This window comes from Cygnus atratus, chromosome 1 (assembly GCF_013377495.2).
Source record: "Cygnus atratus isolate AKBS03 ecotype Queensland, Australia chromosome 1, CAtr_DNAZoo_HiC_assembly, whole genome shotgun sequence".
NCBI classification, from domain to species: Eukaryota; Metazoa; Chordata; class Aves; order Anseriformes; family Anatidae; genus Cygnus; species Cygnus atratus.
The window spans coordinates 54,775,226-54,789,390 of record NC_066362.1 but is presented as its reverse complement, the minus strand read 5'-3'; the positions used below and the strand labels follow the sequence as shown (position 1 = coordinate 54,789,390).

General features: G+C 60.3%; 2 protein-coding genes across 2 annotated transcripts; both read right to left on the bottom strand.

Moving 5' to 3' along the window:
* KCNJ4 (potassium inwardly rectifying channel subfamily J member 4) lies at positions 1–3,993 on the bottom strand. The gene is made up of 2 exons (XM_035552006.2): positions 2,416–3,993; positions 1–1,420 (listed from the first exon to the last, which is right to left on the bottom strand). Exons 1-2 carry the CDS (start codon positions 2,451–2,453, stop codon positions 91–93), a joined length of 1,368 nt encoding a protein of 455 aa, XP_035407899.1. The 5' UTR covers positions 2,454–3,993; the 3' UTR covers positions 1–90.
* Positions 3,994–4,750: 757 nt separating this feature from the next.
* On the bottom strand, positions 4,751–5,881 carry LOC118250644 (endosome-associated-trafficking regulator 1-like). The gene has a single exon (XM_035551902.1). It carries the CDS (start codon positions 5,879–5,881, stop codon positions 4,751–4,753), a length of 1,131 nt encoding a protein of 376 aa, XP_035407795.1.
* Positions 5,882–14,165: the final 8,284 nt, after the last annotated feature.

Below are 14,165 nucleotides of genomic sequence, written 5' to 3'. Positions count from 1 at the left end.
GGTGGGCAAGGGACTTATCCGGCTACGTACGGGTGCAGAACAAAGGAGGAGATGGTGGGCAACGGGTGTAGCACGGGGAGGTTGGAGGAGTTAGATGGCTGACTCCCTGCGGTACGAGATTGTATCTAGGGGCAGAGTTGCCTGGAGCCGCTCCAGGTCCAGGTGGCTTCCAAAATCCATCATCTGGATGACGCCTCCCTCTTCCTTGGTGCTGCCACCTAATGCCACACCCACTTCATCATCATCTTCATCTTCGTCTTGACTGACAAGAGCCAGCTCATTCTCATAGCAGAAGGCACTGGGAGGTGGAGGAGAAGGTAGGATAGTCATCTTGCTTTCTTGCAGCTCCCGGGCAGAGCAGCAAGGTGTGCCAGCTACCTCATAGGTCTTGTGAAAGCGCGAATAATCCACTTTGTAGTGGTTCTTCTCCTCAAACACGACTGGTTCAAAACGGTGACCCCAGAGTATTTCACTTGCGAGGTAAGAGCTTCGTGCCTGAGTGGTCATGGCCGTGGCTTCCACCATCCCCTCCAGGATAACGACAATCTCAAAGTTCTCCGTCTCCAACTCCTCCTTGCCAATCCCATAGAGTGGGCTTTCCTCATCGATCTCATGAACAATAATAATGGGCGAGACCAAAAATATACGATCGAGGCCCACATCGTAGCCTACATTGAGGTCCCGCTGGTCCAAGGGTAGGTATTCCCCTTCCTCCGTCATGTAGGGCTTGATGAGCTGGGCTCGGACGTGGGCCTCCACAATGTGGCTCCTCCTCAGGTTGCCCACTCGCCACATGAGGCACAGTTTGCCATCCCGCACGGAGATGACCGCGTGGTGACTGAAGAGGAGAGTCTGGGCCCGCTTCTTGGGCCTTGCCATCTTGGCCATGATGGTGCCAATCATGAAGGAGTCAATAACGCAGCCCACGATGGACTGGACCACAACTGCCATGATGGCCAGCGGGCACTCCTCAGTCACGCAGCGGAAGCCGTACCCGATGGTTGTCTGTGTCTCCACTGAGAAAAGAAAAGCCCCCAGGAAGCTGTTCACATGCATGATGCAGGGCTTGAGGAGAGAGGGGCCACCTCCCACTGCCGGTGCGTTGAGGTCACCGTGGAAGAAAGCGATGCACCAGAAGAGGAAGCCAAAGAAGAGCCAGGAGACCAGGAAGGCGGCGGAGAAGATCATAAGCATGTACCGCCAGCGCGTGTCCACACAGGTGGTGAAGATGTCGGCCATGTAGCGCTGAGACTTGTTGCTCAGGTTGGCAAAGTAGACGTTGCACTGGCCGTTCTTCTTCACGAAGCGGTTGCGGTGCTTCCGCCGGGGGGCATGGCCCTTCCCGTTCCGGCTGTGCCCGTTCATGCTGCCCAGCGCGGAGACCTTGTGTCCATCTTCTTCGGTCGAGACGATGCTGTACCTGGAAGAGAAGGGACAGGCAGAGAGATACGTGAAGAGCAACATGTTGTCCCTGGCGTTATATAAGGCTGGGCGTTTCTATTTTCTCCTCTGCTCTCCTCACCGACTCCATTGTGCGTTGGTGACAATGTTTATACACTTCCTGCGCTCAGGACAACTCAGTTGCCACAGCAACAAGCGTGGCTCCCAGCATCCCGCATCCGAAGCCAAAGGTGTAATTTGGAGATCAACAACCAAAGCACTGGCAGTTTCCCTGGGAGAAACTCCCCTCTTTGGGGAGCCTTTGTCCTCCCTGCTCCCCTCTGTTATGGATGGCACCGTTGCACCTCTCCTCGCTGCCAGGAGAAGGCAGCTTCTGAGTGCTTATATGCTGCTGGGTCTTAAGTCGCAGACGCTCCTTAAAGGCATGATGGCAGAAGATGCTCTGAGCACTGAGGAGATTAAGCTGCCTCTCCCCGAGTGCACAGACCCACCGAGACCACTCTGCCCTCGTCACCATGGCCTCCCAGGACCACTTGGGCTGGCAGTGCCTCCCTCCCAGCCCATCACGTTGACAGGTTTGCTGGGTTCCTCCAGCATGACCACCATCCCCCTGGTGCCAAGTGCTCCGTGCTTAAATAGGGTGTTTTCTTCAGGGCAGCCTAACAGCTCCAGCACCATCTGCCATCCTCATCTCATTGGAAAGGGGACGCGGGGCTTCTGCAGTCCTGCTGAAATTGGCAATTTCTGGGCCAGGGCAAGTGTCCAGCACTGCATTGGTACTTTGCTTCTCCTCTGCAGCAGCCAACCCTGATGAGAGCCAAGATCTCCCCACACACATGGCGCGTTTCAGATTGGAGCCAGAGAAAGGAGCCATAACTTGGAGCAGGAAAGCCCCCGGCGGGTATTTTGAGAAGAATATAATGAGAGATGGGCTGAAGGCAGAGCCTGAGGGACCAGATGAGGCTGCCCAGACCACCTGGTGCAGCAATGGTCCTTGAGATGAAGGCTACTCACCGGTTGACTCGGACGCTGCCCATGGCTCGCTGTATCATCGGGTGTCGGGGGCCAGGGGAGCTCGGAGAGCGTGGGATCTCATGCAGCGGCACTCACACGGGACCGAGCGGCTCTAGGTTTCACCTCTGGCCAGCTGAGGCCCACGCTGTCATCGCCATTGCTCCTGGGCATGTGCCTTACAGAGAAGGACAGAGCAAAACCCCATCAAAGCCCCCCCTGAAAGCACCCGTGCTGGGTGTGTGGAGGGTTTACAGCTCCCAGAGGGGCCTGGTGGTGCCGGGGGACACCACTCCACAGCTCTGCTCCGGCTGGTGAAGGGATGATGGATGTAAGCCTGGTTCACCCACAGCCTGCAGTCCCCAGCCCAGGTAGAGGTGCTGGCAGGCTGGTCACCACTCTCCAGATCAAGGACACAACAGCTGAGCAGCTTGCAGGGCCCCTGCCCTGAGCCAATATATTAATATCATAGCTTACATGAGGGCAAGAGCTCAGCCAGCCTAAATACCCCGCACACAAGGACTAACAAAGCACGGACACACGCGGCGGTCCTCAGGGATCTCTGTCAGCCCAGCCTGACCCAGAGGGCATTTAATTCCAGGGAGTGCAGAACATCCCCCCACCACCACCATTTTAAGGATGGGAAGAAAAGCAAGTGGGAGAGCCAAAAAGGAGAAGTGATGCAAAGGAAGAGCTTAGGGGTAGCTAAGCAGAAGCCAGTTAGAGCAAACAGACCTTGCAACATACCACGCTCGCTGTGGGGAGCACGTCCAGCGGATGTTATGTCCCGACCCGGTCCTCCCTGAACTGAAGGACTGGGAGACCGAAGACTTGAGAGCAGACCTATCCCACCTGCCCAGAGCTGCTGGGAAGTGAAACGCAGCGAGGGGGTAATGACTCACAGATTAGGAAGGGCTTTGTACACCCATGCTAATCCTGCACTGTAACCTTTGGATTACAGCAGCCGGCGCAGAGCACACAGCGCAGACACGGCCAGCCAGTTCGCTTCCTCCCAGCCTCACCGATGAGCAACCAGCGGTTGCCATATCTCGGTCAAATCCAAGGATTTCTGGGTCAAACCCAATGTTTAGAGCTTGTTGCAAGAGCGGGGTTTTGTGTGGCTAAGGGTGACCGCCACCTTTCCTGACTTAGGAGCACAGACTGGATGGCAGCAAGTAAGGAGCTCCAGACATCACCTCTGATGTGCAGGCACTGCTGTTGCCATGTCTGTGATGAAGGTTAATCAGCAGTCCCTTCCCCAGAGGCCAAGGTTACTGAGGCAGCTGAAGGCCTGTGGCAACACAACCACGGCCGTTCAGAGCAGGGGCACTACGGGACCATGAGACAGCAGCAGCCTTGTAGTTTGCCACTTACCATGTAGAGGTAAAAGTGAATTTTTGCTCCGCAAAATTCCCAACAGGAAAAACCATGATGCTGAACTCTGCCAGCACCCACCCCTCAGCACCCTACAGCATCCAACTGTTTAAGAAGGGTCCCTTTGGCCAGACATGGAAAATTCTGGTGTGCAGCTGGATAACCTACAGCAGAAACTGAGGTGGGTAACCTAAATTGGTCAGAAATCTTGAGGGATGACTAGGTGACCAAGAAAGGTCACTTTGTGCCCACAGGTGGTCCCAAAAGGATAAAGCTAAGCCACATCTTTGTTGATTACATGGTGAGTTTGGACAGTAGGGTCCTGCCTTCACTTCTTTAGCAGGTGGCAAAGGTGGGCAACTCAGGCATGCTCCTCTCCACCACGTCCTCCCCAGCCTCTACTTTCCCTGGCTGCAGAAATAGGTGCACAAGTTCCAAAGAGACTTCGTATTTCAGGGCCAGGCGAACTGCTGGCTCCACACGAAGAGGAAGGAGGACCCAAGGAAAATCTGCCCTCTGAAGCTGTGAGCAGCAGCACCCAGACCTCCACTTCTTACCTGCCCTAGCTCACCAAGAAGGGGCAAAGGGAAGGGATGAAACGCAGGTACAAGGGCTGTGCTCATCCCCCGTTCAGCTAAGCGAAGGGATGTGTTTAGGAGAACCACATCCCCTGCTGCTGAGCACATGGGAGCCCAAGTCAGCTCTTGTGCAGGCCCACCACAGCTGGGCCTTGCAGCTCAGAGCCTGGGGAGTGCTTGCTTCTGGCTCCACCGTGCCAAAACAGCTACAGCAGTACCCATAATTCATAATTAACCACAAGGAAAGCGTTTCTGTGAAGAATAAAGGCTACCAAGGTGAACATACGCAGCCCAGCACGAGAGCAAACGTTTTTAGTGTCGGCTGTGGTGGGACACACGTGGCCTCAGTCTGCACGCTCCCCCACGGGACCCCCACAGCGTTTCGTTCATAGGTCTTTCTCTTCTTCAGCGTCCGAAATTTTGCCTGTAGACTTAAGGAGCTCAGCAACAAAGTTCAGTGACTCTGCTCCAGAGACCAGCTGTCTGATGGACAAGTTCGCACCCGATATTATCTTGTGGAGGCTCTGCAAGGCAAAGTCTATGTTGTGCTTCACCGCCCCCAGGTCCGTGGTCTGGCCTGCTCTCAGGTTTTCGTTCTCCACCTTGGAGGTCTCCAGCTCCCCCTGGAGAATGATCATCTCCTGCTTCAGCCTCTCCACGTGGCCTTCCGCCTCCAGAGCCCGCTGGGTCATGAGCTGGAGGCTCCGCTCGGCCTGCTGGACGAGGGACTGCAGCCCTTGGGCCTCTCTCTCCTCCTTGACCAGGCTGGCCTTCAGCCGCCTCTCCAGGCTGCGCACCGTGCGCGCCTGGCTCTCCAAGGAGCTCTGCATGCTCCTGACCATCCTCCTGAGCACGTTGTTCTCATCCCAGAGCACTTTGTAGGTCAGCTGCAGGGAGGGGAGCTCCCTGTTCCCGACGGCCTCCTCCTGCTGCATGTGGGGCTCTGCTGCCCTGCCGTGCTCCGGGTAGGCGAGGTACGGGTCGCTGGCGTGGGCCCACAGGGCGAACGCATCCGTCCCCAGGTGCTTGCTGGTGCCGTGCTGGAACGAGTCGTAGGGGCTGCACGGAGATGAGCTGGCAGCGCGGGACACGTGCGGCCTTCGGTGCACGGGGAGGTGGTAGGTCCTGGTCCAGCTGTTGTCCTCCTCCTCCGACAAGCTGCCAGACATTTCCTTCTCTTTGTAAAATGGCTCCTGAAACTCCTGAGCGTCCTCCTCGAGCTCCAGAGCGTGCCTGGCCAGCCTCTTGGCGTACATTCTGTTTTTCTCGCCATCTTTCACCATGCAGGAGTGTCTGGGCTTTAAGGGGAACGGGATGTTGACTGGCCCACCCGGATCCTCCAGCTGACTGTCACCAGAGCTGTCGCGGCTCTTGCACTGGGGCGGAGGATGCATGGAGTGGCAGGCGTACCTGTAATCGTCGTTGTCATCATCGTTGTCATCATCATCATCTTCCAGGTCTTGAGGCTCCGGGCAGGCCCTCTCCATCACCCCGGAGATGCCAAGCGGCCGCGACATTTTCAGGGCTGCAGGGAACAGGAGGATCCGAACTGCCCTCAGCCCTGGTCCCGTAGGCAGGTGGCACCTGCCCCGTGCCAACCTCTGCAGCCTCGGTGACACTGGCAGGGGACCAGGCGATCACCGAGGCCCCTCCAATCAAACCAGCAGGGTGTTCGGGTGCGTGTGGTGGGGAGCGGAGGCGGCAGGGAGGGGAGGACCAGGCATCTCTGTCTTTGCTAGGGGGGGCAGAGGAACCACCTCGGTCTGTGATGTCACTGTGCAGCTTCCTTGCCCACTGTGATGTCACGACGAGGAAGCGAGGAATCCAGCAGCTACACAAGTGCTTTTTGGTATCGGGGTCCCACAGAGCCCACCCAGCCCAGGGATGCTGTCGGTGGGTGGAGAGGAGCTGGCAAAGCGACCCGAAGCCTCTCGCGGTGCACGGGGAGAGGGATCGGTGGCCCTGGGCAGGCAGCGCGGGGATGGAGACATCTCTGGCAGCAAGAGCAGGCTGCTGGCGCGTTGCTGCCAGCGCTGGCACCAGGCAGGGGAAGGGGACAGGGCTGGCGAAGCAGGAGCGTGCCGCGCAAAGCCGCAGTCGGGGGCACGGAGGCTGATGCGGGGAGAGGATGGAGGGCAGGGACAGAGCACGAGTCGGGCTTTAATAAAGACAGGCACCTGGCTAATTCTGTCAGCAACCTGGCAATCGCCGAGCCACGTAAAGTCCACCCCGCCGGCGGCCTCAGCCCGCTGCGCGGGGACACCACAGCCATCCCCTCCGGACAGCCCCTCGAGCATCCCGCGGGGCACCTACCTCGGTCACCGGTGGGCGGCTGGGGACACCGAGGCTGCCCTTGCTGCCTCCTGCGAGGCAGGAGGAGCCGAGCGTGGCTGCCGGCAGCCGAGCGGCAGCAGCGCTTTGGGCAGGGCATCGGCCCCGCGGGCTGGCTGCAGACGGGTCCGCGCTGCGCTGCTGCCGCCCCGCTCTGTCCCCTGCTGCCAGCTGGCAGAGGGACCGCTCGTACTGCCGGCCGCCACAGCCTCGCAGCCGCACGAGCCAGGAGACGGATGGAAATAAACCCGCTCACCGCTCCCAGCCCCACGCACCCGTGAGGGTGAGATGGCCCTGCCTGTGCAATGGGCTCCCCAAGGTCAGGGGTCGTGCCACCAGCTCACCCCGTGCTCATCAGCATCCTCCCCACCGTCCACGCCAAGGGGACACCGAGGGGTCCCATTCCTCCCCCGAGACCTAAAACATGAGTGGGATGAGGTGGGAGGGGGCTCGAGGATGTCCCCAGCAAAAGGGGGTGACATTCATGGCCTCAAGTGGCTTGGTCGTACAGACCAGGGGATGAAAGCCTGTCTGAAGGCAGAAATGCAAATCCCCATCCCATGGGAACGTGCCCAGGGAGCTGGTCCTGCATCCAGGGACTCATGCGGAGATGGGGCAAACTGGAGGGTTGGTTGGTGGTGATTCCTGAGGACGCCCTCGGTGGGCACAGCATGGGGGCAGTGGCAGCCCCTGCAGCCAGGCGGGTGGGAGTGCAGGGCCAGCAGACCGGTCCTGTCCCTCCCTGCAGCCTGCCCTCCTTCCCAGCCGCTCCCCATCTCCTGTGCCATCCACCTGGTGATGCTGGGAGCACCACGGCCGTGCCACAGGTGCCCCAGGACACACCATGCTCTTCGCTTTATTGGCACAAGCCATTGCGCCAGGCCCCGAGCACACCAGCTTGGTCCATGGTGCCTGTCACTGCCCCTCTCTGAGGGATCTGGAGGCTGACAACACCGGCAGCACGCATGGCACCAACACGACACCTCCATCGCTTGATCCCGTGCTCCTGGTGCAGTGCCTGGCTCGTCCCAGGTTTCCTCCATCCCCTGCCGAAGTGGCTCATATTTGTCAATCTTCCCTCAGCTCCGCAGCGGAGCAGCCTCATGAAGCAGAACAGACAAGTCCACGCCGAAGCACTCCCCCACTTCTCTTTTTATAACAACCGTATCTGGCGCTCCAGGACGTACACTGCGAACGACGACGGCGATGGAAAAATCCCATGGTATTTTTACGCTTTGCTTTATCTGGAGCCGTCTGGCAAATGTTTCCTTCCCGTCTGTGGTCACTGCCTCTCCGATGGTGGCCACTGCCTTGTACCTTTTCTCCCCTTCCCCTGCTGCTCCCTTCGGGGATCAGGACCCCAGCCTTGGGCAGAGCCCAGCAGACCTGCAGCCGCTTCCATTTTTTTCCTCTCCATCCCTTTTGTGGCTCCAGCCGGGAAGCTCCCGGTCCTCCCAAATCCTCACGGGGTCAACACCAGTGCTCGGAGGGCAGCGGGGTGCTGCGGGGATGTGCTGCGTGGGCTCTGCAAGTCCTCCTTGGCCCCACTCCTCCTTAGCGTGGCTGCCGTGCGGGAGAGCAAGAGGCAAGTGGTGTAGGGCAGGTGAGGGGAGGAAGCTGGAAGCAGCTCCATGCCATTTTTATATACACACTGCTGCCTTTTCCTTCAATAATTATAAATAGATCAAGTTGGTGCCAGCAGTCCCCATCTGCCCCGCAAGGCACGGCGAGCTGACCAGCTCCTCGGCGCGACCTGCTCTCCCCAGGAGGGCTTTGTGGATGTGCCTCTGCCCGGGTTATGTTTTGGGGTGGAGTGAGAGAGGGGATTTTTCCCCCCTGCGAAGCCCTGGAGCCTGGGCATGGGTAATATGAAAACAAAACAAAATGATTTGAAGTTAAACCATCTCAGTGTGTGACTCAGAGCTATTCATAGCTCTCCGAAGCCAGCTGCAGCAACAGAGCCAGAAGGATTCTGCCCGTATTATTATTCCAATTACCATCTGAATTAAAAGTTTGAGCAGTGATCAGCCCACATACCGACGGGAGGGGGAGAGGAGAAAGAGGGAGAGAAAGGGAGAAAACACAGATAAAAATGGGCTAGGCGCAAAGGTCCCCGGCATGACACAGCCAGCAGCAGAGGTTGCAGTATCCCCTCCCCTGGCCCCTGCCCGCTCCCACGCCTGCCCGCCCGCCACCGAGCTGCTCCCACCCATGGCACTCGTCCCCCGTCCCCTGTCCCTCCAGCACCAGGGACGAAGGCTTGGAGAGCACCGAAAAGCCTGTCACCTCCCCGCAGGAGCAAACCCTGCTCTTACATCCAGCCCTGGCTCAAACAGGAGGCACCAGGGATGGGCACTCGCTCTCCTTGTAGCTGCAGAGCTCCTGACCCCCTTGTTACGGGTCCTCGCCATGTCCCTGCATCCCCACAACACTTTCGGGCTTTCCCCAGCCCGTCCTCAGTGCCACCGCCAGCCTCTGACATCCCCGTGGCCTCCTGGCGCGCGCGTGGCAGAGCCATGCAGGCTCACGGGGCCGTGGCACTGCTTTCCCCTCCTCTGCCTTAAAGTAACTATTGAAGCCCCTTTTTCTTTTATTTTTCCATAATTCCCTTTTCCCGCAATTCCCTTTTTCTCTGCGCAAGGGGTGATGCAGGCCGGGATGGACGGAGAGGGCGAGGAGCCGTGCGCGTTGCGTTGGGAAGGGGGCAAGGCACAGAGGCTCTGGCAAAGTGCATAGGAGGGGACAGCTCCCCAAAACGGTGACCTGGCCGAGGGGGAAGCAGGGGAGGAAGAAGAGGGGATGAAGGCAGGGAACAGGCAGTGGAGGGCAGGCAGGGGCAGGGCGGAGGGGATGCTGCACGGGCACAGGATGCTCGTTGCGTCGGGGCTGGCCGGGGAGAGGGGCCGGGGTCTTTCCTCGGTTTCTTTGGCAGGGGACAGCGTGGGGGGGTGCCGCCTCCCTCGTTTTCACACGGCGCCAGGCTCCTGCTGGAGCTTTTCGGGAGAAATGTTGCCATAGAAATAAAGCAGCGGGACGGACGGCTGGGGCAGGCCCTCCGCCACGGCGGCGGTGCTGGCACGGGTGGGGTGGGTGCGGAGGACCCCCGGCCAGCCAGGGGACCAGCATCTCTGCCAAAAACAGGCAAAAACTGCTGGGTCGGGGAGCAAAACCAGTGCCCTCGACACCTCTCGTCAAAGCGCAGCGCCTTTGGGATCCTGCACGACCCGCACCACGCGCACGGAGCGAGCGCGGGCAAGGGGCCGGCGCGTTTGTGAGCAGGGGATCGATCACGAAGACACGCGGCCATCTATCGATCCCCGGCCGCCGTCGGGTTAAGCGAGCCCGATGCGATAACGCAACGGACCCGATGCAATAACGCAGCGACCCAGGAAAGTGGGAACTCGCTGACGGCGGATTGCCATTAAGCGCCCCGCGCCGGCATCAGCGCTGATGTCAGCCAGGGCCTGGTGGCCGTCACCGCGTCCCCCCCGTCCCGCCACCGCCCCCACGGCCGATGCCACCCCGGGGACGTGGTGGGTGAGCGCTGAGGTTCTGGGCGGCCAAATGGCCGGGAGGACCCTGGCTTCCCCGGCCACCACCAGCCGAGGAGGGGGAACGGAGGGAGAAGGGGAAGGCTGCGGCAGGGGAAGTGGGAGATCAGCCCTCTCCCGTTCATCCTTTCCGTTGCCGTCCCTCGCCATCCCCACCAGGCTCCCGTTTCCCTCTCAAAGCCCAAATCCCAGCTATCCTCAGTATTATTGTTGTTGTCGGCAGCCACAAACAGGAGTGGCCACGTGCTGGGCTGACTCAGGCATCGCTTCCGACGGCGAATCGAGAGGGGCACGTCCCCATGGCTTCATTGAGCCGTGCTCCCTGTGCACCTCCCTGGCCCCTCCAGGCTCCTGGTGACCCCAACCTGATGGAGCCATGTGTAGGGCCGTCCTCACGCCCAGCACCTCCTCCATGCATCCGAGACCATGGGTAACCACGGAGGGGAGAAACGGGAGAGGGAAGGAATGGGAGAAGGAAGAGGCCCCAGAGCTTTGCCGTGGAGGAAGCCAGGGCTGGGTGATGGAGACAGGAGATTGCAATCTCCTGGGGGTGGGAGGACAGCGGGGGCTGAAGGTGGCACCCAGTGACCTGCCCATGCCACGCAAACCTGCCCGCCAGCCCCACACCTGTGGGATTTCTCTGGCATTTTGCTCACGGTTTCCTGAGCTCCTTCACCCAAAACCTGCATCCAAAAGACCCTTTGCACAGGGCTTGTCTGGGACATGTTGGACCACCCCCGGCAAGACCAGCCAAGCTGGGACTCTAAAAGCTTGAACGGTCAGGTCCGGAGCCCAAAAAGCTCCATGCACAGATGGAGAGCCCACACGTCTGCTTCAGCCCCGTCTGCACCCCATTTTTCGGAGAACACACTTCCAGTGTTGTACTTCTCCAGGCTGAGGGATCGAGCCTGGACCGGCACATGCAGACGGATGCGATGGTGCAGGCTGGCCCACGGAGCAGGAGAAATAAAAGGCGAGCAGGAGCCAGCCCGAGGCAAGCAGGAGCTAAGCAAATAGCGGGAGCTGAGAACACAAACGAGTTACCTGCGAAGCGAGGGAGGTGCAGGCGGCGAGGTGAGAGGAGGAAAGTTGGGGAGGCTGTCGAAGAGGTGCGCGCTCGTGCCCTCTGCCCCGGCACGCTTCGTTAGCTGTATTTACATCTGCCGTGCACACAGGCAACTTTGTTATTCACTGGCACACTCGCATGAAGCCACGCATATCTCACTAAGTTATATTTATAGCCGTTCCTCAGAGCTAGCGCGGATGAAACGAGGCAGTATTTTCGCAGGAAAAACCTTCCCGTTGTCGTGCCGGCACCGGGAGCCGCGCTCCCCAGCGCCGTCTCTTACCCGCATCCCGCCGGGGGCCGCCTGCTCGAGCCGTGGGGAGCCAGCATCAGAGGACGGGGAGAGCAGCCGGTGCCTCCATCTCACCACAAAACGCCTCAGCTCGCCTGGACGGAGGAACCCGGCAGGTTTCTCTTCAGCCCCCTCTCGCCTTCGGGCTGTTTTCTTTCCCGAGGAGCCCCTCGCTCGCCGTGCCCTGCTCCTCTCCTCCTGCCTCTGCCTCTCCTCAGCGTGCTTTGCCCTCGGGAGCGTCCATCCCACGAGCTCTGGTGCGCTCGCAGCTCGGCGACGAGTTCTGCTCTGCCCCCTCCTGCCCCTTCCCCTCCTGCCCTTCTTTTCTCCCCCTGCGCCTCCGCTGCTCCCCTGCTCTCTCCCCCAAAATTTCCGCGCCGCCTCTCCCGTTCCCCCGTCCTCCCCGCTCCGCGCTGCTCCCTTTCCCTGGCTCCCTCTCCCCCTCTCTGATTGCTATGCAGGCTGTAGCTAAGAAGTCAGTAACTCCGTGGTAGGATCCAACAGCTTTCCGCTACTTTAGCCCATCCTCGCGTGTGATCTCAGAGCCATGGATACGCGCTGCGGAGCTGCCATGGGGGAGACGAGAGCGCAACCATCGGCAGCGGGAAGGGGACGGCGGGGACGGCGGGTGCCCCCCGGGGAGGAAAGCCCCAAGTTCTGCCGTCAGGCCGCGGCGAGGGGCTGCTGTCCCCATGGACGGGGGGATTTCTCCACCCGAATCCCCCATGCCGGGCTGGGACCTCGCTCTGAGCGTGGACCCGAGTCCCCAGTGGGTGCCGAGCGTTCACCTTGGGGGATCTGCGCCAGGGAGCTCCCCGGGGGTCCCTGCTGCCTGCAGCACCTCAGGGGCTTTGGAGAGGTCACCTGCTGGGGACAAGCAGGAGGATGAGGGACAGGAGGGCAGCACGCTGCCCTGCAGGGGCCAGGAGGCCTCAGCTCGCTCTCCAGCTCCAAATCCCTGCTGGAACAACACCTGGAGGGGACAGAAAAGACCAAAGCCCGCTGCTCCAGTGTCTCCTTTGGAGGCCATGACCCCCTCCCAAAATCACCCCCCGGCACGTGGGACACCGCCGGCACCCCCCTGCCGGCATCCGTGAGCGTGGTACCTGGGAAAGCAGCACCGGGAGGAGCAGAGGGTATTTTTAGCACCTCTCGGCGCCGATCCGCAGCTGCGAGCGGGGAGCGCAGCCAGCACCCTGCAGACAGCCAGCTCCGCTCCGCTGGGCCCGCCGCGCGGGGCTGGCTGCTCCCTCCGTCCCCAGCCTCCCTGTCCCCAAGGGGACCTATCCAAGGGGTTGTTCTCCATCACCGCAGGGGCCACGGCTCTTCCCAGGGCTGCCCCACAGCCTCCTGCTCTCACCGTGGTGGCTGCACCCCAAAAGGCGAAGCCTCCTGGCACCTTACACACCCCTGCAGCCCTTTGGCTCACCCCAAAACCTCACCGTGGTCTTCCTAAATGAAGACGGGGAGAAACGCGCTGCCACGGTAGTTCTCTCCACCTGGGTGAACAGCTGCAACCAACACGCGGCGTGGCCAAGGCACGGCCAGCATGGCCGGGCCATGGGGATGGACATGGGGATGTCACACCGAGGATGTCACCAGCCCCTGGCCGCCCTCGCAGCACCGGGGTGCTGTGCCCCGGCCACCCTAGGCCCACCGGCCCCGGCAGCGGGGTGGCTCACACTCGCCACCCCCGCCCGTCTCCACCGGCACCGTCTTTAATAAGAAGCGTGGAATATTTTAGCACCTATGGAAAAGCCACCACAGACGGTGGTGGCAGCCGTTGCCAGGGAGACGGTCCCAAAAATAGCCCCACTCCGCCAACCCTTCCCGGTGCTGCTGTGGGGATGGGGGAGGCAGGGGGCAGGGGGATGGAGGGGTGGAAGGTGGGGAGGAGGGAGGGATGGAGGGGTGGAGGGGTGGGTGGAAGGATGGACGAAAGGAGGGATGGAAGGGTGGATGGAGAGGTGGAGGGATGGGTGGAGGGATGGAAGGAGGGAGAAATGGATGGAGAGGTGGAGGGATGGAGAAGTGAAGAGATGAATGGAAAGATGAAGGTGTGTATGGAGAAGTGGAAGAAAGAGGTGGATGGGTGGGTGGGTGGGTGGATGGATGGATGGATGGATGGAGGAGAGGTGGATGGATGGATGGAGAATTGGATACATGAATGGATGGATGGATGGAGGAGAGACAGATGGATGGATGGATGGATGGAGAACTGGATGCATGGGTGGATGTATGGATGGATGGAAAAGAGATGGATGAATGGATGGATGGAGAATTGGATAAATGGATGGATGGAGAAGAGGTGGAAGGAAGGAGGGAAGGAGGGAAGGAGGGAAGGAGGGAAGGAGGGAAGGAGGGAAGGAGGGAAGGAAGGAAGGAAGGAAGGAAGGAAGGAAGGAAGGAAGGAAGGAAGGAAGGAAGGAAGGAGGGAAGGAAATAGGGGAAACAGGAGCTCCAGGGAAGGTGGGCAGAACCTGACCCCTCTCCTGCCTGTGGATGAAGCCAAGCACCAGAACCATGCCAGCAGCCCCTGGCTGGGCAGCCATGGTCCTGCC